Source organism: Rhinopithecus roxellana, chromosome 16 (genome assembly GCF_007565055.1).
Source record: "Rhinopithecus roxellana isolate Shanxi Qingling chromosome 16, ASM756505v1, whole genome shotgun sequence".
NCBI lineage: Eukaryota > Metazoa > Chordata > Mammalia > Primates > Cercopithecidae > Rhinopithecus > Rhinopithecus roxellana.
The window spans coordinates 98,090,018-98,102,106 of record NC_044564.1 but is presented as its reverse complement, the minus strand read 5'-3'; the positions used below and the strand labels follow the sequence as shown (position 1 = coordinate 98,102,106).

Below are 12,089 nucleotides of genomic sequence, written 5' to 3'. Positions count from 1 at the left end.
AAGATTTAATACAGTCTCCATCTCCTATGATGTTGCAGTGACAGTTTAAAACTCATTCTCTAAATCTCAGCAGACTTTATAGCTAGCAGTGGGCCAATATAAAGTTTAATAGCATTACAACACATAAATCATCTTTTAAAGATGCTACTAGTAGCTCCAATATTAAATGCAGACAATCGCCCGTGTTATAAATAATTTATCAAACACCATTTCAGATTAGCCTTCCATGCTGAGTTGTTTATTTTAGCCTTTTCTGTACGATTCCTAAGGCACTTTTTGAAAGATCCATTACTGGTCAGTTTAATGAACTTGGGGGTCTGTTTTGTCCCCTCAAGCACTCGGGTACAGCTGTGGTGACCATTACGTGGCCGACGTGGACCTCTTTGTGCCTTTTACAAGTGCTGCCCATTTGTCATGTAGCGGTAAATGGAACTGCACATTGGAGTCCGGGGACACATTGTGCGATGCAGTGATGGAGACAAACAGATAGCTCTATAAAGTGCTGCTTGTCACAGCTGACTTTCAGTACAGTACATCACTCTTATTGTAATCTCATTTAAGAAGCTGGGGTGGCCCGGGGGACTGATATTCCCAGTTAGTTTGGTCTTTGTAGCCATAAAGCAAGAAGTGTTCCTTTTATATTCTCCGAACTTTTAGGGAGTGTGCTTTTTGCTTGGATTAATTATTATAGGAACTTCTCTATGGCACTGTGTGAAGATTTGTCAGCAGGTTTGTCTGGACCTCCTTCTCCTGGCCTGGGGTTTGTTATAGGCAATCGCTGCTTAGAGATAAGTTGTGTTTTTAGGAGCCCTCTGGCTTGTTTTATTAAATAACTTACCATTTATTAAGCAGTAGCTATGTGCCAGACTATAGTAGGTGCTTTCTGTGCTTTTATTTCTAATTTTTAGTAATCTTGTGAAGTAGGATTTATTATCATTATTTTGCAGAGCAGGAGAGTAAGCTCAGAGAGGTGTAGTGACTTGTCGAGGGTTGCCCAGCAGTAAGTAGTAGACTGGGGATTCAAACCCATTCTGTCTGCCAGATGACTTTGAACCTGGGTTCCCCAGCTGGTGTTTAATCATCAGGGTCATGATGATCTTTTGGCTGAGTGTCTGAAAGCAAAAGGAAGCTGCTGTTTTTTGGTAACGAGGATAAGTCCTACTTGCCCATCTCCACACTGAGGTTCCGTTGTGACCTGCTACATAAATGCATAGGCAGCTGACTGGGGGAGGATGCCTCCCTGGCTGTGGGAGACAGCATTGCACCTGGGCCTGACCAGCTGGGGTCATGGACTCTGCAGGGCCCTTGTCAAGGCCTCTCTGTAGCAGCTGTCCCCAGGCAGATGCTGCCCAGGACCTAGGTCACTCTGCATCTTCCAGAAAAGGGAGGTACAATTTCCCTACGAAGAATTAATCCTAACGGAAGAGACAGCGCTTCTTGCGCTTACTGTGGGCCAGAGACAGATACAAATGTGGTGTTTTCCCCACCTCTTGCCTCTAGTTTGTGGTTTTTCTTGATAGTTTTCTTAAATATTTGGTAGCACATGTTAAAGACAAAAGTTGTTTAATTGTGAAATTCCACTATAAAGAAAACACAGTATGAATATGCCCAGTAGCATATTTGCATACGTGTCTAGAATTCTGTGTACGGAAATACTGCAGTCAGAGACAGTATTCAACATTGAAGCCGTTCCTGGAACATAGTAGGTTCCTACAGGTATGTGTTAAAGACATTAACTGTGTAAGTAGTGAGTGGACAGTAGAGCCTTTGGTCATTTCCACCCTCTTTCGATTTTGAGGGTTTGGGGTGTTAAGGGAGGGATATGTTAAATGAGGCCTTAGAGCTTAGTATTGATTTGGCGTTGCATTGTAGAACTCTTGCCCTAACTTGGTTGAGAATGAAGAAGGCCCTGGAAGTGGTAATCTTGGGTGTTTTGGGAGACACTGCCCTCCACCCCCAGTGGGAGTGACCATCAGAGGTTGACCCAGAGAGAAACCGGCAAACACCATTCTCCTGCTCTTAAATTTGCTCAGGTCTTAAGGCTCTTTGGGGGTGGGGAGTGAATGACACGGCCTTGAGTCAGGGACTAGCTGAGGAGTCCCCGGCCCAAGGAAGGTCACTTGCGAGTTGGTGTGGTGCTGTGGCCTTCTGGCTCTGGGGCCTGATGGGCCTGTTTTACTATTTTTTGTTTACCAGCTGTGTGACCTTGTGTAAGTCATTGACTGTCAGCCCGAGTTTCTGACCATACCAACATGAAAAGATGATTGGGGGCAGGGGTAAGCTTGATGATCATCCAAGTGCCCAGCTCAGTGCTTGGCATGTCTGAGTGCTGATAGATGTTGACTGATTGATTTAGTGAGCATATAGGTGCTCTGTAAATGTAAGTTTCACTCCATCTCCTAACCTCTTCAGCCATATGTATATGAGGCGTGGGGTGGAACTGGGGAGAAGAAAGTGAGAGACTTGAGATTTTCTTCCTTAAGGAATGATCTTCCCTAGAATTGGTGGGGAGGAAAGGAATTTAAAAGATGTATTTCCCCAATTTAAAAAAGCCTTTATTTATACTTAAATAACAGCATACATGATCGTTTTATGAGTAAATCAAACTATATCATTTTAAAATTTGCGCATTTTAAAGTCTTATCAGTTCCATTATAGACTGTTTGCAAAATAGAGGGAGGATCACTCGTAATCTTACATAGCACTGTCAGCAGTCTGGTGTCCTGTGTCCAGTCGAATCAATTGACACTAGATATGCATGTCTCATGTCATGTGTATATTTCTGTTTCCCCCAAGTCTTCTCTTCACCTGTCCCCATCTACCCAGATCATTTGGGAAATGCAAATGTGTAGTCCTAAGTGTGCCCATGGATTGCAATGTCTGCCAGGTACTGTTGGCTGGCTGGGGACGCCAGCAACAGTGACGAGAAACAAAGCAGAGGAAATAGTTAAATGGTAGAGAAGAGAAGGGGGAGCAGAGGTGGTAGGCCAGGAACAGGGAATAAGTATGGTTCTGCCCGCACGTGCCCATATGCACACACACCTAAGGCCATTTAAAGAGAAGCGGTTTGGAATGAGGTTGCGTTTGCTGAATTAGTGGTTGGTTTTTGCTGTCTAGATAGCAGCTGCCGCCAGCTCCTTATCTAAGAGGCTTTCTTTGCTACCACCTTCACTGGTTTGTGGAAAGCTTCTGGCCCCATAGACTGTTGAGAATTCTAGGAGAAAATTCCTAATCCTGTTTGAATGTATTCTTACAGGACTATGTATGTACAAAAGAAGAATCAGCTTAATTGGCCCCACATAGATGTCACATGAGAGTGAAAAAACCTGGGGTATGAAATCAAAGGAACTGCTGTCTGCTGGTTTGCTGAGGAGCCCACTTCCAGCAGAACCTTCTCTGTCCTTCTGAGTCTGTAGAGTGCGCTTATGTCACTGGAATCCTAGTCTGGCATGGGGCAGGCAGAGGAGCAGGAGGCCTGAATGGGTTCAGATCTTCTGTAAACTTGAGGTTAGCAGATCTGCCCTTTGAGGGTCTCAGGCTGGAATTTGGGCCTGGAGTCTGTTTGTCCAAGGGTGTTACTTGGATGAGCGCTGGAGTGCACTTGCACGTGTATGTACTCTCACGCCCTCGTGGATTGGGAAGGCGCCATAGCACAGGTTAGATTCCCGGCTTTCAGGGAGCCTGGTTCATTTTTGTCCTCGTTGTATATAGAGCTTGAACTTGGCGTTCCCCAGGTCCGGTACCGTTGCCTTTGCTGTCTGCCTTGTGTTTCACTGCTGTTTTCTGAGTGCCTCGTGTGCAGCCTGTCCTTCAGCCCTCCCTGAAGCTCTGCTGGCCAGCCATGTTCCCAGCTCCTTTTCACATGCTCTGTAGCCAGCCTCACCCTGCATTGTTCTTACTTGGGTCAGGAGCCCCCGCTGGACTCTGAGCCCCTAGAGGGCAGGTATTTGGGGGCGTCATCCACCTCTGCAGCCCTAGCTCCTGGTCTAGGACATAGCATGTGATGGGCCTTCTTGGATAAGAAAGGGATGAATCCATCTGTTCACCAGTAACTATTGGGGATGGGGATTTGTGCTTAAGGGTGGGTCAAAGGAGAGTGATTCAAAGTAATGAATTACTTCAGTGAACCTGTAGGCTACAGCCTTAGTAGGAGAGACAGATTCTTCTGGGCAAGATGTCCCGCCCTTGGTCTGCCAGCATTTCCCCAGAACTACTGTTGTTTTGGTGTCAGTTTCTTCCCCTACAGTGCTGACTTTCTCCATTATGTTATCAGTCAGTAACTTTCAGCTATTGTTGGACATTCTTGATCAGGGGTTAGTTAGTGAACTGCAGTCCATGGGCCAGATCTGGCCCACTGCCTGTTGCTAATAGAGTTTTATTGGAACACAGTTGTACCCATTTGTTTATGTATTTGTGTGTGGCTGTTTTGTGCTAGCATGACAGAGTTGAGTAGGTGTGGTAGAGACTTTTGGCCACAAAACCTAAAATATTTACTACCTGGCCCTTTTCAAGGTAAGTTACTAACCCTCTAGTAACAGTCAGCCCATCGTTTCGTGGTGAGTGTCCGATGTGGTCAAGAGGTGGTGCATGCATAAAGAGTTTTAAAGGCCCGAGTCGGGAACTTTGGGCAAATCATCGAGGTACTTTGAGATCTTTTCCTCATCTGTGACATGGGCATTATAAACAACACCTGTCTCTCAGAAGGTCTTGCGAACTGGTAGTGGAAGCACATTGCGGATGTCAGAGCAGGCCCTGGTTTGGCCATGGACGTTATTGCTGCCGTTCTCTTTCTCAGGAGGAGGAAGCCAAGAAGCTGGTGAGCGAAGCCATCGCAGCCGGCATCTTCAACGACCTGGGCTCCGGAAGCAACATCGACCTTTGCGTCATCAGTAAGAGCAAGCTGGATTTTCTCCGCCCGTACACGGTGCCCAACAAGAAGGGGACCAGGTGAGTGAAGGAGACGAAGTTCTTCCTGGGTCCCCTGGCATCGTGCCACCCTTGGTATCTCCATGGCATCTGGATGGATGGAGTTTTCCTCGTTCTTTCCACATTAAGTACATCCAGTGTTCCCAAATCAGCCTCCCGCACAGACCTTCAGCTCGTTACTTGCTTTATGACAGTGGGCTGCTGTCAGGTGTAGGAAAGTGATTTAATTTGATGCGAGAGGTGGAGGGTGGCCCAGGAAAGAGCCCTAGGCTGGGAGGTGGGGTGGAGCGGTTTGGATCATCTGCTGTCCTTTCTCAAGTGTCTTAAAGAATCCCCTGATTTCTGTGAGAAGGTGCATTTTTCAGAGCAGCCCCAGCACTTTCTCTCAGAGTGCCCCGAGATTCCTAACTGGGTGTACGTCAGCAATGCTAACAGCCTCCCAGAGGTGGCCTTGGGAGCTAATGTGTGTCTGCTATGCTACAGGGAGTCGTGCCATTTAGCCTGTCCTACACGCCGAGTGGGCCCCTCAGCTCAGTGGTGCAGCCCAGACTCAGAGCAGTGGGAGAAAGTTGTAGTTGATTTGCTGAGCAGAACTGGAAGGTTTCCAAACCTAGAGGCTGGCATGTGTCAGAGGAGCAGCTCATTTGCAGTGTCTCATCATTGTCCAGCTGCTTGACCGTCCTGTGGCTCCTGACCTCTTCTGGGAGCCCGAGCAGCTCAGGATGGGATCCCTGAGTGCTGCTTCCAGCTGTAGCATCTGGGTGCAGCACAGGGCATTTATAAACTACGGCTCCCACCCAGCCCCACAGCTAGCGCAGAGGAAGCGAGCATCACCTTCTGCAAGCTGGCTTTCATCTCCCACTGCACACACAACTCCGTATCAGGAGTAATTCACAAGGAAAGAATGGAACGTTCAGAACCAGCAGATATTCACTGTGGGCTGCACTCAATCTTGTGGAAGCTCAGTGGGCTCTTGATGGGGTGGGGCAGCACGGCGCCAGAGAGCTCTGGCACTGGGGTTGGAGAGTGTTGGTGGCTGGCTTGGTGGCTTCCAGCAAATCAGTCTGTCTGGGAAATGGAGCTCAACCAGATGACCTCTGATGAGACCATGAAGTCCCTTGGGCCTTTAGCAGGAAGGCAAGCTACCTTTCAGGCCCAGAGCTGTGTTGGGGAACCAGGCTTTGCCGAGCTCCGGGTAGGCAGGACCCAAGTACTCCATGTAGCCTGCTTTGCTAGTTATTTGCAAGATGCTGCGTAATTTAAGCAAGTCCACGATGAAGCGGTGATGGGGTAGGGAATGGTTACACCATTCAGGCTGGACAGGGTCCTGGGCAAGGACTCTGAAAACCACGTTTGGGGTAGTGAGAAGTGGTATTTGTGGTTGCCTAGGGAACCTGTGCTTAGCGCAGGAGTCTTCATCCACAGGGAGTGCAGCAGCAGCGCATCCTACTTCTGGGACGTGGGCTGCTCCGCTTGTAAACAGAGGCTCTAAACACCCAAGAACAGAAAGAAAACCGCCTTGTGGCTGCTTGTGAAGAATCAGCGAGGCGGCCCAGAAGGTGCTGGGTGCATGGTGGGTGTGCAGTAACCTGCACGGGGCCCACTCCCCATCGGTGTCCTGAGGCCAAGGGCAAGTGTCCAGGCTACCTGGAACCTCCCTGTTGTCTTCTCTGCCAGTGACTGAAGATGGAGGCACTGCCTGAGTTAGGGGAGCCCTTCCCAGGGTGGATGCTAGGGTGCGGGCAGGGCCATAGGCCTGAGCAAGCGTCCCATGCCCTGCGCCAGTGTGGGCCTTGCCTGGCAAGTCCCTGCTGCCTCCTCTGCTCGCAGCCCTCCAACGTGCAGTCTTGCAGTCCACTGGCACGTAAGGTGGAAGCACTGAATGCATGCTGCCGAAATCGGGCACCATCACCACAGTGGTGAGGAGGTGTCCAAGCCTCCTGGAGACACTGAGGGATGGTCCAGAGTCATCAGACACAGAGAGGTCACGTGGGACTTTGGCTCCAAGACTGCACGCTGCCACCAAGGTTCCAGCGTGTGAGGAATGAGAGCCATCCTCAAACTGATGGGGTGGGGACACATGGTTAAAAGGTACTTTTGCTTGGATCCTTTAAGAGAGTGAGGGTCGGGGGAGGCTTGGCAGAATAAAGGCAGGCCACTCGGCTGACCATGCTCCTGACCTGGATGCAGAACTGTGGAAGTTGCTCTCCTTGTTCTGCTTCCTGCTCCCTCTTTTAGCCCATGTGCCCAGGGGAGAGGATGGGTGTTCCTGGAGCACAAGGTCATGGCACAGCCAGCATCCTTCTGGTAGTTCCTGAAGGACAGTAAGTTTGACAGAGGTATTACCCCAGCTGGAGCTAGAGCCCAGGGACAGTTGGTTGTGTGCTGCCATTTGACAGTATCCTAATTCCTGACCTAATTCCTGTGAGAATTAACAGCCCAAGTATGTATCTTCTAGACTGTCTGGTGCTCAAAGAAACCTCTGCCAGATTCACTCCAGGAAGGTGTTGGGTGTGTCCTAGTGGGGAGCCACTGTGTCCCTGAAGGGCACAGTTAACTTTTCTTGAGTCTTGAGAGTGGTCTGAAATGACAAGCCCAGAGTCTGGCTGCTCATATTTTTACACTTGTTTATGCTTCCAGATGTTTGTACAGTGTCTGAGGTAACAGTTAAGTCATTCTTGTTGCTGCACAGAAGAGCAGTCATGCCCTTCTCTTGTGTAATGATGGGATTTGCTTCCTGCTGTCACTGAAAGGTACTGTAGGGAGGTTGAAGATTGATGTCAAGGGACCAAGTGCTTCCCAGCACTTGCTGGGGATGGTGGGGTCGGGGAGAGTCACGTGTCCACCAAGGGCCAGGTGCCGTGTTCACTGATGACGCTCTGTGCCTCCCAGGCACCCCCATTTTGCAGCACTTGAGAACTGAGGAACTGAGGAAGTTGAATCCCCCAGGATCACAGAGCTGGGATCGGGAGAGCCAGGATTCCAGTCCACCCTGCTCACTGCCTCACCTGAATATTTATTTTCACTGTCTCCTGCCCTCTGACACCTTGAGGGGAATCCTAACTCTGTGCTTTTGTTTTTCTCTCACTAGGCTTGGCCGGTACAGGTGTGAGAAAGGAACCACTGCAGTCCTCACTGAGAAAATCACTCCTCTGGAAATTGAGGTGCTGGAAGAAACAGTCCAAACGATGGACACTTCCTGAATGGCGTCAGTGGGTGGCTGGCTGTGGTTCTGGAAGATGGTGGGCACTGGAGGCCCAGTAAGATTCACGTGGCTAGTGTTTGCTGAATGAAACTCAATAAAAAACAAAAACCAAATTGGGCAGCTGAGGTCTGGGCACCGTGTGGTGTTTTAGGGGGCAGTCTGGGGCTGCTAAGGCCATTGACCTGGCCCTTCAGGGTGCTGATCCTCCTTGAGCACTGGCTCAGGAGAGCGTAGGAGCCATGCACCCCTCTGCTGTCAGAAGTCAGAGTGGACTCCCTTGAGGCTTCAGGTGAACATCGATACCTGTCCCTTTTGCTGGCTGACTCCATTCGGGGTGGCCTCTGGTTTGGTTTGGTTTTGAAATGGGGTGATAAGTGCAGCACAGCTTCCACCTCAGCAGCAAGTAGGAAAGAAATGGCAAAGCCAAACCTCTTGAGTTCTCAAGCCCAGCTCAGTTCTGCGTACCAAGAGAACGTGGGCAGGTGCACCGCCAGAGCTGCGTGAAGGTGGGTGGACCTCACTTTGGCCGGTTTCACAGAAATAAAAGGAATGTTTTGGGGTTACTGTTTTGAAGTAAGTAGGACCATGATCATTTCACAAACACTCAGACCTGGTGAGTGGCTGAGATCGTGCACCTCCAGAGGGTCCAGTTGGGCAGATTGTTCTCATGGTGTGGAAAGCCGGTGGCATGCACAAAGTAGGTTCATTGCATGCTGGGGCTGGCAGTGTTGGGGAGGCACGATAGGGGCTCAGAGAGCTGGCAGCAGAATACTGGCAAAAAGTTTGTCTGGAATCAGAAAAACCTTCAGTGGTAAGCACTAGGCAGGCGACACAGACTTGATCCTCCCTTGGAGAGAACATTCCAGGGTGAATCTGCTCAGGCCAGCTCCTATGTTACAGCTGCCAGGAGCAGGCCGGGGAGAACAATGGAATTACCTCATGAGGGCAGAAACTTGGCTAATGAGTATCAAAATTACTTGGGGAGCTTAAAGAAATCCTGGGATTACTGAATGGGGCCTGGGAAGTTGTGTTTTTCGAGGTTCCTCAAGAAATTGTGCTGCAGACACTGTTTTAAGTTTTGGATCTACTGGTGTAAAAGCAAAATCTCCAAAGCCATTTAAAAATCTTCATGAATTATAAGTAACTCCCAGTCACCCTGTTTTATTTGGACCATGGAGAAAAAGTACAGAGGAAAGGCTGCATGTGGAGAGACTGTCGGGCAGACGGTGTTACAGCAGATCCGAGTCCACACGCGGAAGCAGCAGCCGTCTGGCCCTGGGAGTTTCCTCCAGGAAGAGCCCGGTCAGCGAATGCCTGCAGGCAGCAGGTGTCAGGAATCACCCGCCCGATGCCAGCACTGCTCTTGTCTGGAGGGCCAGACTGTCATCAAGTCAGTGACGACAGCTCAGACCACTGGAAGGTTAACTTTACGTACAAAAACAAAATTCTAATGATTTCCTTCAGAGCTGGAGTTTTCTTAGGTTCACATTTATAAAGTCGTCTTCACAGTTAATCCTGTTTGGGAACAAGAAATAAGGAACACCTTTTTGGTTTCCTACACATGATACAGGTGTACATTAATTCTTGGCTTCCATGGCCCATGGACTTCAGTCTGTGAAGGGTGAGTGGCTGCCATTTTTGGATCATCTACTTTGTACTAGCTAACTTGCATATTTTATTTCAAATTCTGTCAGCAATCCTGAAGGTAGATAGATAGGTACTATTGATCTCATTGTACAGACGAGGAAACTAAGGCTCAGAACGGCTAAGAAAGTTGCCCAAGCCCAAATTCACGCTAGGAAGTTGCAGAACCAGAATTTGTAAAGGATAGCCCTTAGCTTTTTTACATCCCATCCTTCCCATGGAGGAAAATGCTTAACACTGATCGTGAAATGAACCGCCAGCATTCAAGGAGGTGATGAAATGCCTGGTACACAGCAGGTGTCCAGGAGAAGATGGCCCAGCCTGGTTGCCAGGAAGATGCTCCTGCTTCCCGATGCCATTTGCCTGTGATGCTCTGGCCAGGTGCAGGGCTCTCATCGTTACTCACCAAGTTATAAAACAGAGATAAAAATATTAGCAGAATCTCCACTCCATGGAAAAAAATGATTTCCACTTTATCCCTTTACGACAGAGTAAATTAAGCACACAGCTTGATTGAAAAGATACTAAGAACTAAACTGAACTTGGTACTAACCATTTTCAAAGGCTCACTACACAAATCACACGGTCTCCTGCAAGTCTCCTGTTAGCATAAGCCTTGACAGGTCACTGGAGGAATTACCCTAAAGATTCACATTACAATCCAGATACAGGGGGCTGCTGTGGCTCGCTGAACCACCTGCCCTTGTTAACCCAGCTGAGATTGTCCACAACAGTATAAAGAAAGGACTTTTGAATTTGACTGTCAGTGATGTGTGGCCAGCGCCCCTCCCTCAGCTGCTCTGCCTTCAGCATCTGCTGTAAGGCTGGGCAGCCTTTTGGGGAACCTGCTGAACCCTGTGGTCTTAGCTGTTCTAGGCTACCAGGTGGCCACTCGAAGAGAAGACGACTCAAGTAAGGCAAAGTGGTGCTGGCTTTGATAAGGCACGGTGCATCCACGCTCAGGTGCTGGACGTCCAGACGTGCATCTGCTTGGCCACCTGGTGCACGTAGCCGATGTCAGGTCTCTGGTCGGGGTCAGGGTAGATGCACATGCTGACCAGTTCTCGTAACTGCAGGGGAGAGAACGGTGTGTTATTCTCAAGAAAGGAAAGCAGCCTTACTGAGGCTCCGCACTCCGCAGTCTGTCTGCATGAAGGCACTCCTTCCTCAGAGCAACCAGACAGTCCTGTTTTCCCCGTTAGAGCTGAAGAACGGTGTTTAGCTGGGGCAGGTAAGGGGTGCGCAGCCGCATGGCTCCCAAGGGCTAGCCAGTAGTACCCCTCCTAGGCCTGTCTAGTCCCAAAGACTGTGCTTTGAGACTCTAAGAATGGTTAACCTCCAAATAATTTTGAACTTGTAGCTGTCCACACCATTGGGCAAACTGTGTGTGTGTGTCTGCTGTCAGTCACGCAGATGCCCAAACCAGAGGACAAAACACAAGGCAAGGGCTTATTGATCATAATAAACGCATTAACATGCAGCAGGGCTGCAGTCTGCCCACCTCCCGGCCCCTTTATTGTGCTCATGAAAGACGGAGCTTTTAATTATACAGACACTGAAGGCTGCTCCTGCCCCGAGGTGGGGGAGGGGTGCCTTGCACCTCTGATCGCCTCCATTCTTCTGATAGCCGGAGTGCCAATTATTTTAATGGTAATTAAAATAATGACCTTAAAATGCCTACATCTTACCCTGCATCACGGGCTCATAGCCATTGGTTTTCATTTAAATACCTGCTGCTGGAGGGGTGGCCAGCCCCGCAGGCTGCAGCAGCAGGAAGCCGGGTGGTTCTAACCAGAGGGGGTTCTGGTGGTCTCAGTGGCCACACTCAGGGAGTCTGGGGAGGGCCCACAGGACGTTCTGGAGGCCGGGGGGGGTTACTGCTGCGCAGGCTCCTTAAAGCTGAGGGGTGGGGCCTGGGCTTCCTGCAGACTAGGGCTCCTCTCAGCTGATGGGGCATTTTCTCCCTGGGCCGCAGAGCCTTAGGGTATCCCTCCCACCTGTGTGCATGCCTTCCAACCGAGAAGCCCGGGTGACACGGGGCCTGCAGCCTGCTAGGCCACTCCTGGCGTCTGAGGTGGCCTATGGATGGACTGCTGTTTTCTGAACCTTACAGTATTCGGGGGAGGTACCTGTGGTTGGTCTCTGACAGGTTAAAATACCCAAGAAAACCAGATTCAGGTGAAGTGTCTGTGACTCAAACTCATTTATGACGTAAACGCACAGTTGGCAATAAGTGCATGTCTGAAATTTTCAGAATTCAAGAGAAACAAAAATAATCAAGTCTTATGTTCATTTCTAAGTGGCGATATGATAT

General features: G+C 49.4%; 2 protein-coding genes across 5 annotated transcripts in view; one reads left to right on the top strand and one right to left on the bottom strand.

Annotated features, from left to right (window-relative positions):
- The window catches only part of PSMB7 (proteasome 20S subunit beta 7), a 62,325-nt gene extending 54,069 nt beyond the window's left edge, over positions 1 to 8,256 (top strand). Inside the window, exons 7-8 of the mRNA XM_010365842.2 lie at positions 4,796 to 4,947; positions 8,018 to 8,256. Of these exons, the coding sequence (XP_010364144.1) occupies positions 4,796 to 4,947; positions 8,018 to 8,129 (264 nt within the window). The 3' untranslated portion in view covers positions 8,130 to 8,256. The remainder of the gene's footprint in view (positions 1 to 4,795; positions 4,948 to 8,017) is intronic.
- Positions 2,538 to 12,089, bottom strand: part of NEK6 (NIMA related kinase 6) — a 102,777-nt gene continuing 93,225 nt past the window's right edge. For 3 of the 4 annotated variants that reach the window (XM_030920415.1, XM_010365841.2, XM_030920416.1), the window contains exon 10: positions 9,252 to 10,845. In XM_030920415.1, coding sequence (XP_030776275.1) covers positions 10,735 to 10,845 — 111 coding nt within the window. In that variant the 3' untranslated portion in view covers positions 9,252 to 10,734. Of the gene's footprint in view, positions 10,846 to 12,089 lie in introns of all 4 variants that reach the window. The other variant, XM_030920414.1, reaches the window with a different exon arrangement.